Below are 16,367 nucleotides of genomic sequence, written 5' to 3' on the forward strand. Positions count from 1 at the left end.
TTCAGCAGTAGTCAGGGCTGCTGGTTGACTTGTGGAAAAGAAATGTTGAAATAGTGAGACCAGAAAAGTGGGGGGGGGGAGAGAATTGTGTATTAAAATTGATTTAAATGCTACTGAATATATTGACCCGATACAAAGGATCCTTACCATAACTAAGTGACCCAGGATAAATGATGAAAACACTTTGAACAAAATTCAATAGATGTGCATTATAGATCTCTTTGTTGAACAAAGAAAATTGCGGCTCCTACTTCTGTTTTTCAACTTCTGTATTTTTCTCTTTGCAGAAGGTTTATGGCTTGGCTCAATTATTCATTTTGAGAGGGGAGGGGAAGAAACATTACAGGGATTTGAAATAGGTGGTATAACAGAGCCATATGCTATTTGTGCATCAGTTTCTGCAATATATCTAATTTGGGGCTGTCGGGAAAAATTAGACTTATTTGATATAGCAGCCTATTAGTAAATGACTCCGGTAGATTTGAAAGTTGCCATTTGTTCTCCTTAACTGAATCTTGCAAGCATTCTGTTTCCCAGAGCTATTCTGTGAAAATATCTTGGTTCTTTGTCCTGCAGCTGTACAAACCACAAATATTTCCACAACTGAAAAGAAGGTCTTGCTTCAGGTAATTTTATAAAAAGGGGGTGGAACAATTAATAATCCTCTATTGTTTTCAAACTGCGCAAATCTGGTTGGGAAACTTACCCATTCCCTTGACTGCCTAAAATAGTGTAACGTGTTAATTTAGTTATAGAGATGTAAATAAATTAGCTGCTCTGCATTATTATGGAAGGAGATATTTACCTGCCATCATTTAGCCCATACGTTGCTTTATGATGACAGAAATCAAATGATTTGGAATAAATCGGCTCTCTTGTTTTCTGGCAGTGCCTGTAGTAATCATTACTACGTTGTACTTTATAAACTGTCAGTTAGCTGCTACCTTGTTATCTTCTGTTTTATAATTATTGTTCTTTTAAAAAATATAATATTTGAAATCACAGTGTTTCCAAAGCCATTAATGAAGTATTAATTGGAGAAAGAAATATGCTTTAAATTCTAACAGCTAGCCATATTGTGACCATGTTGCTATATCTTTAGTTTTTTTATTACTTGAAGGGGGATAGGAGATTTTATAGCCTGATTCATTCCCCCCCTAAAATGAGAAGGATTTATAAATGCATCTGATGATATAGAGCAGTTCATTTGCAAAATTTATACTGATACTAGTCTGGTAAGGGAAAACTAATGCACATACCCATCGGTTGTTGAAAGATGCCTGTTATCTATATTTATTACAGTAAATATTTGTGAGTGACATCCTATTATTACCCCCCCCCATTTGTTCACATGGGAGAAAGTTACTCAACATTTTTAAATTATAAAATGCTTTTAAGAGCATGTCTATCAGATTTCAAAGTTTTGACATTTACAAAATATTTTATTTAGTCGTTGGGGCTTCTAGCATGTATTTTATGTTGCAGATATGTTTACAAAATATGGTGAAAAGGTAAATGCAACCTTGTGGTGCAAATTTAAAATACTATATATCTATTGTGCTGCATAAGAGCAACTGGTGCCACTATAATTAAAATACACATTTACATTCTTTCTATGCAAGGGTCATTAATTTCTTTCCTGGGGAACTGTAAACTACTAGCCTGAAAGAGATCGATTCTTCAAGACTTTAAATGAATGTTATTTATTTGAAAGCTGAATCACTGACATTGTTATAATCATGTTTTCTACATAAATAAATAAACCCTTTATAGTCTATATGCAAAAGAAATTTGTAAAAGAAAATGCTTTATTACTTTACCCTGGATCCAGCCCTAACATGGCATAGAAATAAAGATGAGGAGCAGAAAAACCTCAAATGAGCAGTTACTTATATCTTTCCCATCTGGTAACTCTCTTCCGTCCCTGGTCTATTTGATTATGACAGGGAGCAAACTTCTTCCCTGCTCAATAGATGCATTTTATCCATGGCAGCATGACTGCCACATCAACTGTCCCACTACTCTGAGTCCTGTCTGCCTCGTTCCTGCAGTCTGTGAGCATTTTGCAGCAGTGCAGCTGGTATATGGCTTCTTGTCCTGACTATGGCTATTCCATGTTGCCAGCAGAGCGTAACTTGTAAGAAGCTCTAAAAGCAATTAGGTGCATAGGTAAGAGGATAGGACGCTATACAGTAGACCTTTCTGGGAGAGGTTGAACCTTCTTATTCCCTTGGTCTTCTACTAGAGTAATTGAAAACCCAAGGGGCATATTATTGTAAAGACAAGAAGTATGCACGATACATTAAAAATCAGATCCCGAACTGAATGGCTATTTTTTTATATTTGTGTAAATAATGTTTAAAGCTTTTTGAGGATCCATTTATGGCATATTAAAAGATTATATTTTATTGTTGCTGTTCAGGGAAAGGCTGAGACTAGATATTTTGTTGATAGTGTTGGATAGCATTTTTTAAACAGTTAAAAAAGTGGAATGGTGTTTCTGCTAACTTTCTGACACATTTTTCTCCATGGTAAAGAAAGCTACCTTGTAATTTGGATAGCGCTCAAGACAACAGTTTGTAAGGTGTTTATTTTTCCAGATAAGTAAAACCGTTTAAGAGGCTGGTTAATAATTCAATAGTATGTGGCTATCGGAACCAATTTATGAAAAGCAGATGCATGCCTGAATAGCTCTGCATAATAGATCCTAGGAACAATATGAAATGTCTCAAAGTAGCTGCACGGCTCTTTCTGTTAACTTGCGGAAAGTACTTGAATAGCAATCTGGATACTCACGCGGACCAAATGAGTGACATTTTTTAAAAGAAAAATTATCACTGCTGTTTTTTAAAACGTGACCAGGTTAGTTACTAACCTAGCTATAGCTGTTATTTAGTTCTAATGTAATACTGTAACACAAAATATTATACACTAAGAATTTCTGTGTGAATGAGGACATTCCTCTGTTCTTTTTTAATCCTTAATTATGTAATTTTGTTCATAATTTTCCATCTCATTTTTGCCTTAACTTAAACAAGCTGTATTTTATTTCTGCTTTTCTGCACTCTTTTTGGTCATGATTTTCCCTTTTCTCTATTGCATAGTTGCTAAATAGGTAAAGTGCACTGTGCAAGGTTTTACAGAAAAGGGGAAATTATTATTATTATTTTGCAGGATTTTAAAATGGCCATTAAATTTCCTCTTATTTTACTTCTCTATTGTCTTCTCCACACTGAAAAAGTAATTTTCACAAATGGATAACTGTCCAGCTTTGTCTTTTGCTAGGGATTAAATCTATGCCGACAGTTCTTTTGACAATGACCTTGAGGGGCTTTGCATCTTGAAGAAGAAAGCAGAAGCTTGCGGTAAACAAAGTTCACTTCTGACAGATGGATTGAATGACAGAAAGGTTGCGAGTGCCAGAATAGCCCTGGCAGAGGAGGAAATGTTCAGTGGAATCCAACAGGAGAGGAGGTGTGAACAGGTGCAGGGTTGCTGACGGAAGGGGAACCAGATGGAAGGAGCCAGAGCCAGTTTATTTAAAGGAAAAGGCAGAAAACACTGAAAGGCTGCACAATCAGTGGCTAAAAGTGTGCATGGAAGAAGGTAAAAAGCAGACAGCAAAACTGCACAGTGGGATATCAAGCACTTAGCGTAATGACAGTAATTGTGAGTTTAGTTGGAAAGTTGCTATTAAAATCCATTCATCCATTGCTCTCAATAACATAAAGTGTTTAAAACACTTTTTAAATTGACAAGGATATTGCTTTGTCTGTCAATTTTTTGTAATGTTAACACACAAAAGTTATGATTAGGAAAATGTTGTAGTTCAGGCAAGCCAAATCAAGATGATAGCAAGATAAGACTTGAGTATTATCTACAGTGTAATCTCCAGATTTTTTTATCCCTTTTGTGAGAAAATACTACATTTTGAGAGAAAAAAGAGAAAAAACCACCCTACCTCCGAAAATCTTATCTTCTGTGAAATATTTGTAACTTATTGTGCATTTTTGCATCTGTTAATTGTTACTCAAGCCTTGTAGAAGGGCGCATTAATGTGTGAGATATGATGGAACCTCTAATTTTCTTATGACATTTGAGGTCAGCTTACACCTTTTTTAGTACTCTCCCGTTAGGATGAACATCTGAAGACCTGCTGTTTAACTCTTAAGACAAAGTCCAAAACTCCAATATCTAGCTAATTTGCTCAGTGTTACAACTATGTGCTGGATTGTGAACTGGTGTTCAGTTGAGCTGGGTTGTGTATCCACTTCTATTTCAATAACCATTTGTAAAAAGTCATAACTAACTTACATGTGTCTTCCTTAGGACTTTGATTTTTCTGCATCTATTCTGCCATAGATTAGTATAAATGCTTAGTTTTTAAAATAAAGAATTAAATACTTAGTAACAAAACATTTTCAGTATACATATAATTCCTAGAATAAATGTATTTTTTTCAAAAAATTATAAACAATAATTATTATTTTAAAAGAATCATCCATAGGAACATTAGCTTCTTTTAAAGCTTCATAATATACTACTGTTCTAAACTACCATGATTACATATGTATTCATCTGTACTTTTTATATGGCAATGGTTACCGCTGGCCAATGCATATCTGTTTTCTCCCACAAAATTATATAAATGAAGATCTTTGTTTTTTTTAAATTAGTGCTACTCATTGCTCTTCCTTTTGACATCCTTTATGACTAAAGATCTTTGACACATTTGTATGCTCCTATAGCATAGAGTGCCTCCGTTGTAAGTTTAGCGCAGAATTGCCATCCTTCATTCACTCACTTTTTATAAGACATCCACATGATCCACATGGCGTCATCATCTGTTCATTGCTGTATTTTCCCTGTGATTCTTCCATCTTTTCTCAGACTGTAGAAAGCCCATTTTTTCCAGAAGAGTAATACAATCCCCACAGGTGACCACTGTTCCACTAAAAAATAAATAAATAATGCTTTAGTTTCTTGCCCTATCATCGCTCAGCGCACATTCATAGGAAGCTGCCTTACATTAAGTCAGATCATTGGTCCATCTAGCCCAGTACCGTCTACACTTACTGTCTACGACTCTCTATGGTTTAGGCAGGGTTCTTTCCCAGCCCTGCCTGAAGATCACAGGGATTGAACCTAGAACCATCTGCATTCAAAGCAGATGTGCTATGGCCCTTCCCTGTTATAACATTTGTGGTGAGTGCTAATTTTATGACCCAATTTTTGTTTTTAAAATCTTTTAATTGCCCTAAAATGCCTTACTGGTTATAATTTTTTAATGAATTATAGCATCAAAGCACCACAATACCATAGCATTATGGCAGTATAACGCTAAATCCCTGTTCCATAAAGAAGAAGAAAAGGCTGGAAAAGTGATTTTAAAATAGGGTTATAAAATGTCAGTTACAATTTCACTTGTGCTACGAGTTCACCCATCTAAAAGCAGCCTTAGTAATGCAGCTATTAAACAGAGTGCTCTAGTTCTGGGCAGGACACTGGTTTTACCAGAATGTACCAGTCAAGTTGGGAAAAGCAGAGGTTGATAAGACTCTCCATGGAGTCTCTTTCTCTTCCATGGCCTTCTGCTGGAGGCATGCATGTGGAAGTGCTTGGATTATTGCCGGAGTGGCACTGTTACAGGTGCCACATAATACTCATTCCGCATTTGTAAGATATCAATCCTGCCCTTTGGAACTCCCTGCCTATTGTCATCACACAAGCGCATTCACTGTGCCTGCTAAAAACATTTTTGTTTAGCTACCCATACCCAGATATAGCAAATATATACATATGTTTTAATATGTGTTTAGCTTATAACTGATATAAATCAGAGTGGCTGGGAAGACCCAGACAGAAGGACGTGCTATAAATATTATCATCATCATTATCTTTGGCGATAACTCATAGCTGAGTAAAACTGTCTTCCATAAACACGGTTTTAACAATGAGTCCGTAAGTGACTGTGGAGGCCAATTCTGAATCCACACGTCCTTCCACAATGGGGACATTGGTTTCCGGGCGGGAGTTGATCATGGTGTAGATTTGCCAAGTGCGCCTTCCTGTTAGCACATTTCTCCCTTGCATCCTGAGTTTGAGTATCTTCAAAGCCCATAACACCTTTGGTAAAGGCTGTTCTCCAATTGGAGCGCTCACAGGCAATTATTAACAACAACAACAATTATTATTATAGCTGTTTTTAACTTTTTGCCGATAATCTTATTGTTTCACTCTTTTCGTAAACTGCTTTGAGGTGGTGATTGTTGTTTTACAATCAAGCGGTATATAAACTTTATGAAATAAAATATGTTGGCTCATTGCGTATTCCATATGTAGATCTTACCTGTGCCTCTCAAAGGTTATACCCACAGGCTGTCCATCTGTGGTCCATACCTGCATCGCTGGGAAGGAATGGAGCCACTGGTTCCACATTTGGGACTCCAAGAGCATGATGCAGTGAACATGCATCAGAACAAGGGTTGAGGAATGAGGAGAGACAGAAAATGGCTCAGTGGAGTTCTATAGGATGGAGGTTGGATTGTGCCGTTTTGGGCCTATGGGCACATTTGCAAACCAGAGGGGCTGTTGTGGACTACACTTCAACCAAGAACACACCACAACCTATTATAGTGGTTATAATAGAATACTTCTGTCAAGCCTAATTTCTGCAGGGAGAGGGAACCATATAGGTGCCTGTAAATGCTTTTGCAGCCACCTGTGTGCCCATGTGTGCCATGCTGGCAAGCTGTGCCTTAGTATATTATGAAAAATTCTGCAGCATCTTGAAATTTGGTAAAACACTTCTGTGATGAGCTTTTCTGATTACTGTTAAAAAAGCCTCGCTGATCCCGAATGCATCAAACTAAAAAGTAACTCCTCTATTACTGAATTTTTTAACAATGCATTTCAGCTAAGGAAACCAAGATGAGTCATCTTCAGATTCAACAAAGTGTTTACATAATTAGTGAGTTAAAAAATAGCCCAGTGTTCCAGACAGAGAGGTGTGGGGGTTTTTTGTCTTGCTGGTAGAAATGCAGTTCTAACGTTTGAATCTAGCACACAAAGTAAATCATCAAATATTTTCATATTACGAAAAGGTGGGAGACTACATGATTCCTGGGCATTTTGAGACATTTATTCATGGAAATTCTGGTGGCCTACCACCCATTTCCAGCTCCTGCCCTAGCTTCCTGTGTAAGAGACTGTGGCTAGTAGAGAGTGAAGCCTAATATTGGTACCCTTTGCCTGAGTTCTCCTCCCAGCACCCCACCTACAAATGCTTTATTGACATACTACAGAGGCTTCTGAGGTATTCCCTCATTATTATTTTTTGTAAAATGCTTATTTACAATGAAATAGTTTTCATGTAGTATGCTGCTTAGTGAAACACTGAGCTCACTTTCAATGAGGTGCCACGTTGAATCTGGGAAACACAGCACTTACAGTATCCAGCTTTCTTTTAGTTTGTTTGCTGTATCAAAAGCAGTATCTCATGTGGTGCTTTGCAGCAGTCAAGAGACCGCTTTTAATCCAGCAGGCATCCTGAAAAATGAGAGAATTTCCTCTCATTTCATCGTGATATGGGAGGTAAAAGCTGGGATTAAAGCTGCAGAGGCAAGAGGGCACATTCGTAGCAAATCCCAGCATTCATGTTGGTCAGGCAAATAGATTTCCTTTCCAGCTGTCTGAGATTCCTCAGCACTAGACGAGAGAACATCCATAGGCTTCTAAGCATGTTTTCCTGTAGGTTCTGGGGTATCTTCTCATGTAGCACTGGGCCAGGAAGTCACCTTGATATAGATCTTACACAGCATTTTTAACTCTTGAACTGTCTCCCAAGTATTTAGTACTTGTGTGTGTTGCATCAAGTAATAAGGATGTATAATTCTATAAACTGGCACTTTCCCCTAATGTACTAGTGTTAGATCCTTTCCTGCTTACCACGAATATTAACTTAAAGGAGGAGAGCAGCTATATATAGGCAGTGTTCTTTCTTTTTCAACACAGTATCTACATAGCTGTCAACTTTTCCCTTTTCTTGCGAGGAATCCTATTCAGAATAAGGGAATTTCCCTTTAAAAAAGGGAAACGTTGACAGCTATGGGTATCTATGTGTGTTTAAAATCTGATATAAAATATATAGAGTGATATCTCACAAAAGAGCTAACAGACTCAACCAATAGAATTTAAGCTAGCACTTATCAACTAAGAATTTGTTCTACAATGTATATACATCCCTCTCCAACTACAGTCCTTACTTTCACATCAAGAAATCCTCTCACAGGAAAAACTCGTGCACATTGATGACCATACTCATATTGCATTATACTACAGACTGTCCTCTCTTTTTATAGATCTGTTCTTGCTGCTCTCAACAGGGGTTGTATCCAATGTTAGTCTTACTCAGGGTAGAACCACTGAAATTAATCGGGCATGGTAACTTAGGTCTGCTCTTAGTAGGATCAGTACCTGCTCCAACCCCAGAGTTCTCAAATAACCACCAATCTCCCAATGTGGCAGAAGTCTGATACCAGGCCTGAGAACGCACACAACTTTTTCAGTCCCCCTAAATGGAGAAAGACAGGTCTGCACCAGTTTAGTCTCTTTGAAGCAGTAGTTATCTCTGCTTCCCTTTCCCTTGCCTCCGGCAGAAGAGGTCTACAATAACAACAGAATATTCATTATGCCATCCAAACCACTCCTCTCATGGATAGTCAGTTTTATGCTAAAGCCACTGCAACCTAGAAATAAGGCCTTTTCTGGGGCACATGAATATAAGTGATACATGATTGGCAGAAGATGAGGAATGAATATGCTTCCCTAGAAACCTCAAAAGGCAACTTATAGTAGGATCTTAAAATAAGTTCCATAAGAATTCAAAGTGTTCTCCTCCTCAGGGACAACTAATGTGAGGAAGTATTTCAGGCTAAAAAGTATGTTACATTTAGGGTATTGTATGACACAAACTGACAAATAAACATCCCACTTCCAGTTTTTGTTTCTCACCCAAAAGATGTGGTGAGGCAGCTTTCTCTTCCCACTGTCATCTAATCAGAAATAAGGCCTAGATTGCCAGAGTCTCCTTATAGTTTTGTTCATTTTCTTTCGCAATCAGGGCTTCTGTGAATCTTTCCTTATTTACATGCAGGCATGGATAAACTATGCTTGCAGATCAGGAATGTAACTGATTTTGTAGTTACAAATGCAATATTGATCATTTCCCCCTCCATTAACATTTACTTTGCTGAAATATTTCTTTAAGTTTTCAAACAGCTTCTGTAACCTTCAGATAGGCAGCCTCCGTGAGGAAGATCACCTGCATTGGACATGGGAATTAGGTCAGATCAGGCATAGGTAAATTCCAGTCCTTCAGATGTTTGGGACTACAATTCCAATCATCCCTGACCACTGGTCCTCTTAGCTAGGGATGATGGGAATTGTAGTCCCAAACATCTGGAGGGCTGGAGTTTGCCTATGCCTGGGTCAGATAGACACAATACACTCTTAATGAAAGAGCATGTACTTGACTCCCTGATCTACCTACCTTTATAATCTATTTTACCTGTAATGGATACCATCTTTAATAGATAACTTACCTGTGATAGATACTACAATCTCAAAGAATGGAGCAGCTTTCCCTATCAGTGGACAAAACACAGAAAGATGCAAGATTAGAGATGTAGAATTGGCTTATTCTTTGCCTGCCCTGTGTTTCCCGAAAGAGAGGAGGAGCTGCCCCACACCATATGCCTTTGGAGCAGCAGCACTGCACTGTTTCAAAGCAATAGTACCGCTCTTAGTTCATAGCTGTCAACCGTCCCTTATTTGGCGGGAAAGTCCCTTATCCCAGCGCCGTGTCCCGCTGCTGTCCCTTATTGATGATGTCCCTTAAATTTCCCGGGTTTCAAAGGTAGCAGCTCCTCTCCCTCCCTCCCTGCCGGCTAGGGAGGAGGGAGGCTCCAACTGTGTTGCTTGGCTGCATTGCTCACCCAATAAGGAGTCTAAGAACGACTGGGAAGTGAAGCTTGCATGCCTTGTGCCGATCAAATCGGCCGTGTTGCCTGGGGACTCGCCTTTGCTCGGCACTTCCCAGCGGAGAGGTGACGGTGGTTTTCCTTGCTGCATCCCCTTTGCCGGGTTGCTGCGCTGTGGGAACCACCGCTTGAGGCTTCGTTGGCTGCTGGCTGGGCTTTCTGCCTTTGGCTCGGAGGAGCTCAGAAGTTGAACATACCTGTGCTCTGAAAATCCCTTATTTTGGCAGCTGATCCCTTATTTTCGAGGCTGCTGGTCCCTTATTTTCAAATCTGTAAGTTGACAGCTATGTCTTAGTTGTCTTTGCCTTATAGTAATAGGAGAGAATTTTTTGCCAGAGTCTGTGGAGTGCTGCTCCAGAGCTGATCTGATGCATTGCAACTCCATTCTGCCTGTTTATGGGTGTGTGTGCACTCTGCATCTCACCCTTGCAAGAATCAGGTGCTTACACCTGATTAAGTACCAAATGTAATGGTAGCAAATGTAATGGTAGCAGTCAACTGCAGTTTAACATGGCGGAATCAACCTCAGCTTTCTCCAGGGCTTGCACCAACCCACCCACTTCTCCTCCTCTTCTGTAGCTGGTTGATGTGTAGCAGCTGCTGCTTTTTAGAAAAAGAAAGGCGTAACCTAATTCTGAATGCCTCACAATTTCCCTCTTTTCTTTGAAATTCCAAATGGGCAGAAGGGAGAGGAGAGCCGTGGATCAGATCCAAGCAATTTTGAAGGAAACTGATTTTCTAGATCCATTACATTTGGGGTTTAGGCAGTTTTGGCACAGAAACTGTTTTCGTTATCCTGTACGATGACCTCTGCTGGTCGGCAGGGGAAATGTGTCCCTGTGAATTCTCCTTGACCTCTCAGCCAGCAGCTTTCAATTCCATCAACCACGGTATCCTTCTGGAGCAGCTGTCCAAGTTAGGGGCGGGTGGCACCACTTTGCGATGGTTCCAGTCCTACTTGGATGGTTGTTTCCAGAGGCGGATGCTTGGGGGAGTGCTGTTCGGCCCTGTGGAGCCTTCAATATGGGGTTCCTCAGGGTTCAATTTTATCCTCTGTGCTGTTTAACGTAGAGGTCTGGAGGGTGGCAGCATGAGAATGGGCCTTTTTGTGGAATGCTTTCTATAGGAAGCCTTGCCTGCCACCTTCAATATGTATCTTTAGGTGCCAGGTGATAATGTTTCTCTTCAACCAGGCTTTGACTGATTAACATACTATGTCCTTTTAAATGTGTTTGTTGGAGGGGGTATTGTTTTTTGTTTTTATTTTGTATTTAGCCGGAATTTGACCATCAATAACACTGCCTAGGCAACTTTTGCGTCTGGACTTTCACTTTTTGAAATCTGGCAACCCTATCCAGAGCCACCCAGAATCTTAACATAAGACTGCTTATGACCTTGCAGTCTTTGCAAAATCTATTATTGGCAATTAATTTTTGTTTTTTTTATTATCCCTGTACATGACTACCTTGATACATGTCAAACTGATGAAAAGGTGTATGTTTCTTACCAAAGTTGATTTTTTTTTGGGGGGGGGCACAATTCATGACTGAAAAGTCATCTTTGGAAAGCAGAGCTGCTCTAATTTGTGACTTCGCCATATGAAACTTGATCAGAACATTCTCAGTAGGAAATTGGGGCTAGCAAATAGCAATCTGCCTCCATATATATGCAAACATGTGAAGCATGCAGCATTATTAGGGGGCCACTACCAGTCTACCAGTATTTTGAACATTTGCTCCTTACCCTCTGAGTTGCCGTTGATTTGACCTTTGCATTTGACCCCCTGATGCCTCCCAGTCCACCCCTTTCCTGCCTCTTCATTTCTTTAGGATAATGTCTTAATTGCTGCACATGCAATGGGATGATCGAAATGTAATATATTATTGCCTTTGTTTTGTTGCCTTTTAAAATGGTTGGCCTTGATGTTTTATTAATTTGTCATTTTATTATTTATTGCTTGGGGTATTAAACAGCACACAACATACAAATGAATGTAAATCATTCTTTGGCGTATAGACTTATCACTTATTTTTGTTTATAAATACGTTTGACATTTCTGCGTGCCCCCCACTTCTTCTTCGTCTTCTTCTTGTTGTTCTTCTTCTTTAATAGGTTAGAAAAAGAGAACATTCAGCACAGCTTTAGCAATGAGGCAAAGACCCGAGCCCTTCAGGCCCAGCAGAGAGAGCAGGAGCTGACACAGAAGATGCAGCAAATGGAGGCCCAGCATGATAAAACTGGTAGGTGGTAGGGAAAGATTAGAGCCTGGGCATTCACTCACAAGCCCGGCCCACGCCTTACTGTGAAATGACATCAGGAACACCTGTAACCTTTGGCTGGCCGAAGGGAGCAGATGCTAACTACACCGGAGATTCCGAATTACATATTAGTTAGCGTTTAAAAGAGAAAATGGAAAGTATTGCCCACTGTCTGTTGATTTCAGAGTGCTGCTCTCACATCTGTTGCACCATCTGGATTATGAGTTTATTTACCTGTGTTCAAGAAACGTAAAGCTGAGAGGGACCACAACAAAGTAGAAAAACAAAGGACTTGTTTTTGGCTGGATTTTCAGGCACACATGTTATATAAAGAAAATAGCATCAGAAGCTCTGCAGGAAATGCTCTGAGCTTACAGTTAAAGTCTCTTGAATAGCATTGAACAGTTCCCACAGTACACACATTATAGCTACTCTAAAAGCTTAATGAGTTTGCTTCAGAATCCAAACTGGAGAAAAGCTTTAGCCATTAATCGGTACTTAATTCACTGTCGCAGCTGGATGTAATTCACTGGCTCCAAATTAATATGTTCCTTTATTTAATCTTTGCAGGCTCACACATTTTTAGAATTTGTATTTTCTGTCCTCCTCAAATCTAGATGGATCTTTAATCCTTTGCAGCAGTGAGAGAGAACCTGAAGAATGCAGTTTAAATTGATAAATATAGGACATTGGTAACAGCTGGCAGCATGACTGGAACCTGATGTGCTTCAATATTTTGGCACAGCTGACCTGTAATTCTTTACCTTTTATAGTATGAAAGTAAAACGGATTTACAGAATTGTTGACAGTCAAAATATTATGTGTGTCCTTTTATATCGGGGGTGGACAAATTGCTTTTCAGGTCCACATCAGAACTATATCATGAGCTGTAGAACGGCAGCAAATTTGCATATTTAAGCTGTAAGTAGCATTGCTCACAGAAAATATGCATAAATTGCATATTTTAAAAACCTGAATTCTGAAACTACAGTTGGTGGATGTGTTGCTGTTGGCAATTCAGTGAGCCCCCAGTAATGCATTTAAATGTGTGTACAGACTATAAATGTTGCTAATCAGTTTAGTAAGACGGGGAATCATATTTGCGTATTTGCCTTTTTAGATCATATCCCAACCCTCCCATAATCTCTGTATCTGGCTTAACCAACTATTTATCATTTATTGAAAGAGAGGAAAAATAACAAATAGCTCCAGTTCCCACTGAAAAGTATATAAATTCCCCCAAAGTAGACAGTGACTTTGGGGGAGTTGCTCATGGCCTGGGTGTATGTTCTGCCTTGATCATGCCATCACTTGATCCCTTAGCCAGGGGAGAGGGGGAAGCTAGATCTCTGGTGGGACAGAGGACTGGCCAGATTGGAGGTAGCAGTCAGTTATCAGGGCATTCCATAAATTCAGGACTGATGTCAAGCATGGGGAGGCCGCCCAAAAGTGGGTATGGTCCAGTAAGCAGGGTCATAAGGCAAAGCCAAGGTCAAACACAATGGAGTATTCTAAAGCTGGGCAGCATTCCAAGAGCAAGGTATCAGCAGAGGCCAGGAACTCAGGGTTCGTTGGCATAAGGAAACAGGAGCAAATAGCTGGGCTGCACAAAACTAAGTGCCTGTGTTGTTCCAGCAACAAATAGGCTTCAACTGGGTGCTTATGCAACCTGGTCACCCAGACCTAGGTGCAGCTGGGAAGCCCAGCCTGCCAAGATTTCCTGTTTCCAGAGAGGTTCCTTATTCCTGAGGAGCCTAGTTCTTCTGGGCCTTCAAGTATGCACAATAGATGACTTCCTGTGCCTACATTTTCTGATGTGATGTTCCCTATGGATTTCTGAGCCCAATTCCAGGTATTAATGTTGCAGTATAAAACTTAGAACAGCTTGAGACCCAGATATCTAAAGGAGCACCTTTGCCTATAGGTGCCTACCTAAATCTGCAGTCCTTCCCATTGTCCCTTTGTCAAGTAAACTGCATAGTGTGATGGCATGGAATGAGGCCTCTGTGGTAGCACTCCATCTGTGAAATGATCTCTCCCTGGAGATGTGTCTGGTCCCAACATTGCTCACTTTTCAGGGCTTTTTAGAGTGCCCCTGGTGATGGTGGAATATGTGTGTGTGTGTGTGTGTGTGTGTGTGTGGTTATTTTAGTTTATTTTAGTCTTTTGATGCTGCATTGTGGTTATGTTAGCCACCTTTTGAGGGAATATGGTGCTGGTGGTTTTACAATTTATATGACTATTACTGTTTTATGCTGCTGGTTTTGTTTTAATATTATTGATAATTATAATATCATTTCATTGTTATAAGCTGCTTTGGTTTCTGTGATAGAGAGCAGGGTATTGAAATTTTAGATAAATATTGATTGAATGATTCAATCAATTTGTCCTTTCATTGTTCAGAGAAATTTCTTGTCCTGGCAATCACAGTTTCTGCTTAGGTACTCAACAATGACTAGCTGCATTGCCCTGGAGCACATGTGTGATCTTGTCTAGCTCCTGGGATGCTTCTCAGAGTATACCATTCTTAGAACAAGATTATCTTGCCTTTCTTAACACCCTTTGCTAGCCTGGATTGCTAGCTCAACACTGAACTGACAGCCATCTCAGTTTCAAACTGTGTTTTGTTTGAATTATGCAGCAGTGACACCAATCCTAGCAGGCCAATCTTTGCTAAAAATGAATGCAATTATTTGCTTTATGGCTTCATTCTACACAAGTGTATTAAGGGAAAGGGACTATTTGTGGCATCTCTCTGCATTCTATACAGCACTTCTGCGTATAAGCAGCTGTGACTTGGCATAGATGTTCAGAACAAGTTGTCATTTACTTTTTCCTTCCTTATCTGTAAGATCTCACTTAATTTGCTTGCTTTGGAGAATAGTATTTTGTGCCCATTGATATTTCTAATATGAATAACAAGAAAGGAAAAGTTAAGACATATTGAACTCAAATATCTCATCTCAAATGCAATTATATTAAATTGCTTCACAGAGGAAGGAACTAGAATTTTATCTGCTATTTAATTGAATACTCTGGTTTGTTTTGTTTTTCATATAGAGGTCTGATCATAGTGCTTGCCGTATTCCATATTTTCCCTTGACATTTCATTTGATGAATTAGTGAATTAAAATCTTCAATAATTTAAAACTGAAAAATTCAATATTTTTGCTATGTTGTGAGGTACAAAATTTCAAAGCTCAATTCTCTCCCCACCCCAACTTGTACCCATGGCCTTTTTCACATATGTTCTCTTCATTTCCAAGTGTTTCCCATGTCTACAGTAAATTGAAGCAGTTGGCTAACAACTTCAAGAAGCTGTTCAGTTAATCATTTCAGTTACATATAAAGAAAATATTATATTTGTACTTTCTGAAGATTGGTCAAGTTATGGTGTCTTCATACCAACTTTCTGTACCTTCGGTTTTCTCTTAATGATGTCTATATTGTGCTGTACAAGTCCTCCTTAACTGATGTTTCAAATATACTTCCACATATTCTGTGATCCATCCAGCAAACTAATATGACTCAAATGATAGCTTTTGTCTATCTCATGTGGAAGTTAGTTTGATTACATTAGCTGGTAGAACATGAAATATATTTTCTAAGGTCAGGTATTTAACATCTAGACCACTGTAGTTTGGTGCTATGCAGATGTTCTTCGCAAAGGACCATATAAAAGAATTTAGCAATCAAAAGAGGAATGTGTTTTGGTATCACTGGAATAATCTTTGTAGTACTATAGAACAGTATATAGTGACAGACCATAACATGAACATATTAATGATTATCTGCTGTGAAACTGCTCATTAGCTTCATGTGGAACTACAGAACACTTTGTCATTGTAATTTCTCCTAAATACCATTTAGGACTGCTGGAAAGTGTGTAATGTGTGACAATATATATGCATCCTGTTTCATACACAGAATTACTTTCCATGTAGGAATTTTATCAGTTTGAACTAGTGCTGATGGTAAATTTCTCCACGTTCACCGACCCTTTCACCAGGGATGGATTGGAACCGGGAATAAATTTTGGTTATTTTTCTAGAGCTCCAAAATGTTGGGT

The 16,367-nt window shown here is 39.1% G+C and overlaps 1 protein-coding gene across 6 annotated transcripts in view; it reads left to right on the forward strand.

Annotated features, from left to right (window-relative positions):
• The window catches only part of SDCCAG8 (SHH signaling and ciliogenesis regulator SDCCAG8), a 102,230-nt gene that overhangs the window by 37,050 nt on the left and 48,813 nt on the right, over positions 1-16,367 (forward strand). For all 6 annotated transcript variants that reach the window (XM_053382676.1, XM_053382673.1, XM_053382671.1 and 3 more), the window contains exon 14: positions 12,153-12,280. In XM_053382676.1, coding sequence (XP_053238651.1) covers positions 12,153-12,280 — 128 coding nt within the window. The remainder of the gene's footprint in view (positions 1-12,152; positions 12,281-16,367) is intronic.

The sequence above is a fragment of the Podarcis raffonei genome, chromosome 3 (assembly GCF_027172205.1).
Source record: "Podarcis raffonei isolate rPodRaf1 chromosome 3, rPodRaf1.pri, whole genome shotgun sequence".
Taxonomy (NCBI): Eukaryota; Metazoa; Chordata; class Lepidosauria; order Squamata; family Lacertidae; genus Podarcis; species Podarcis raffonei.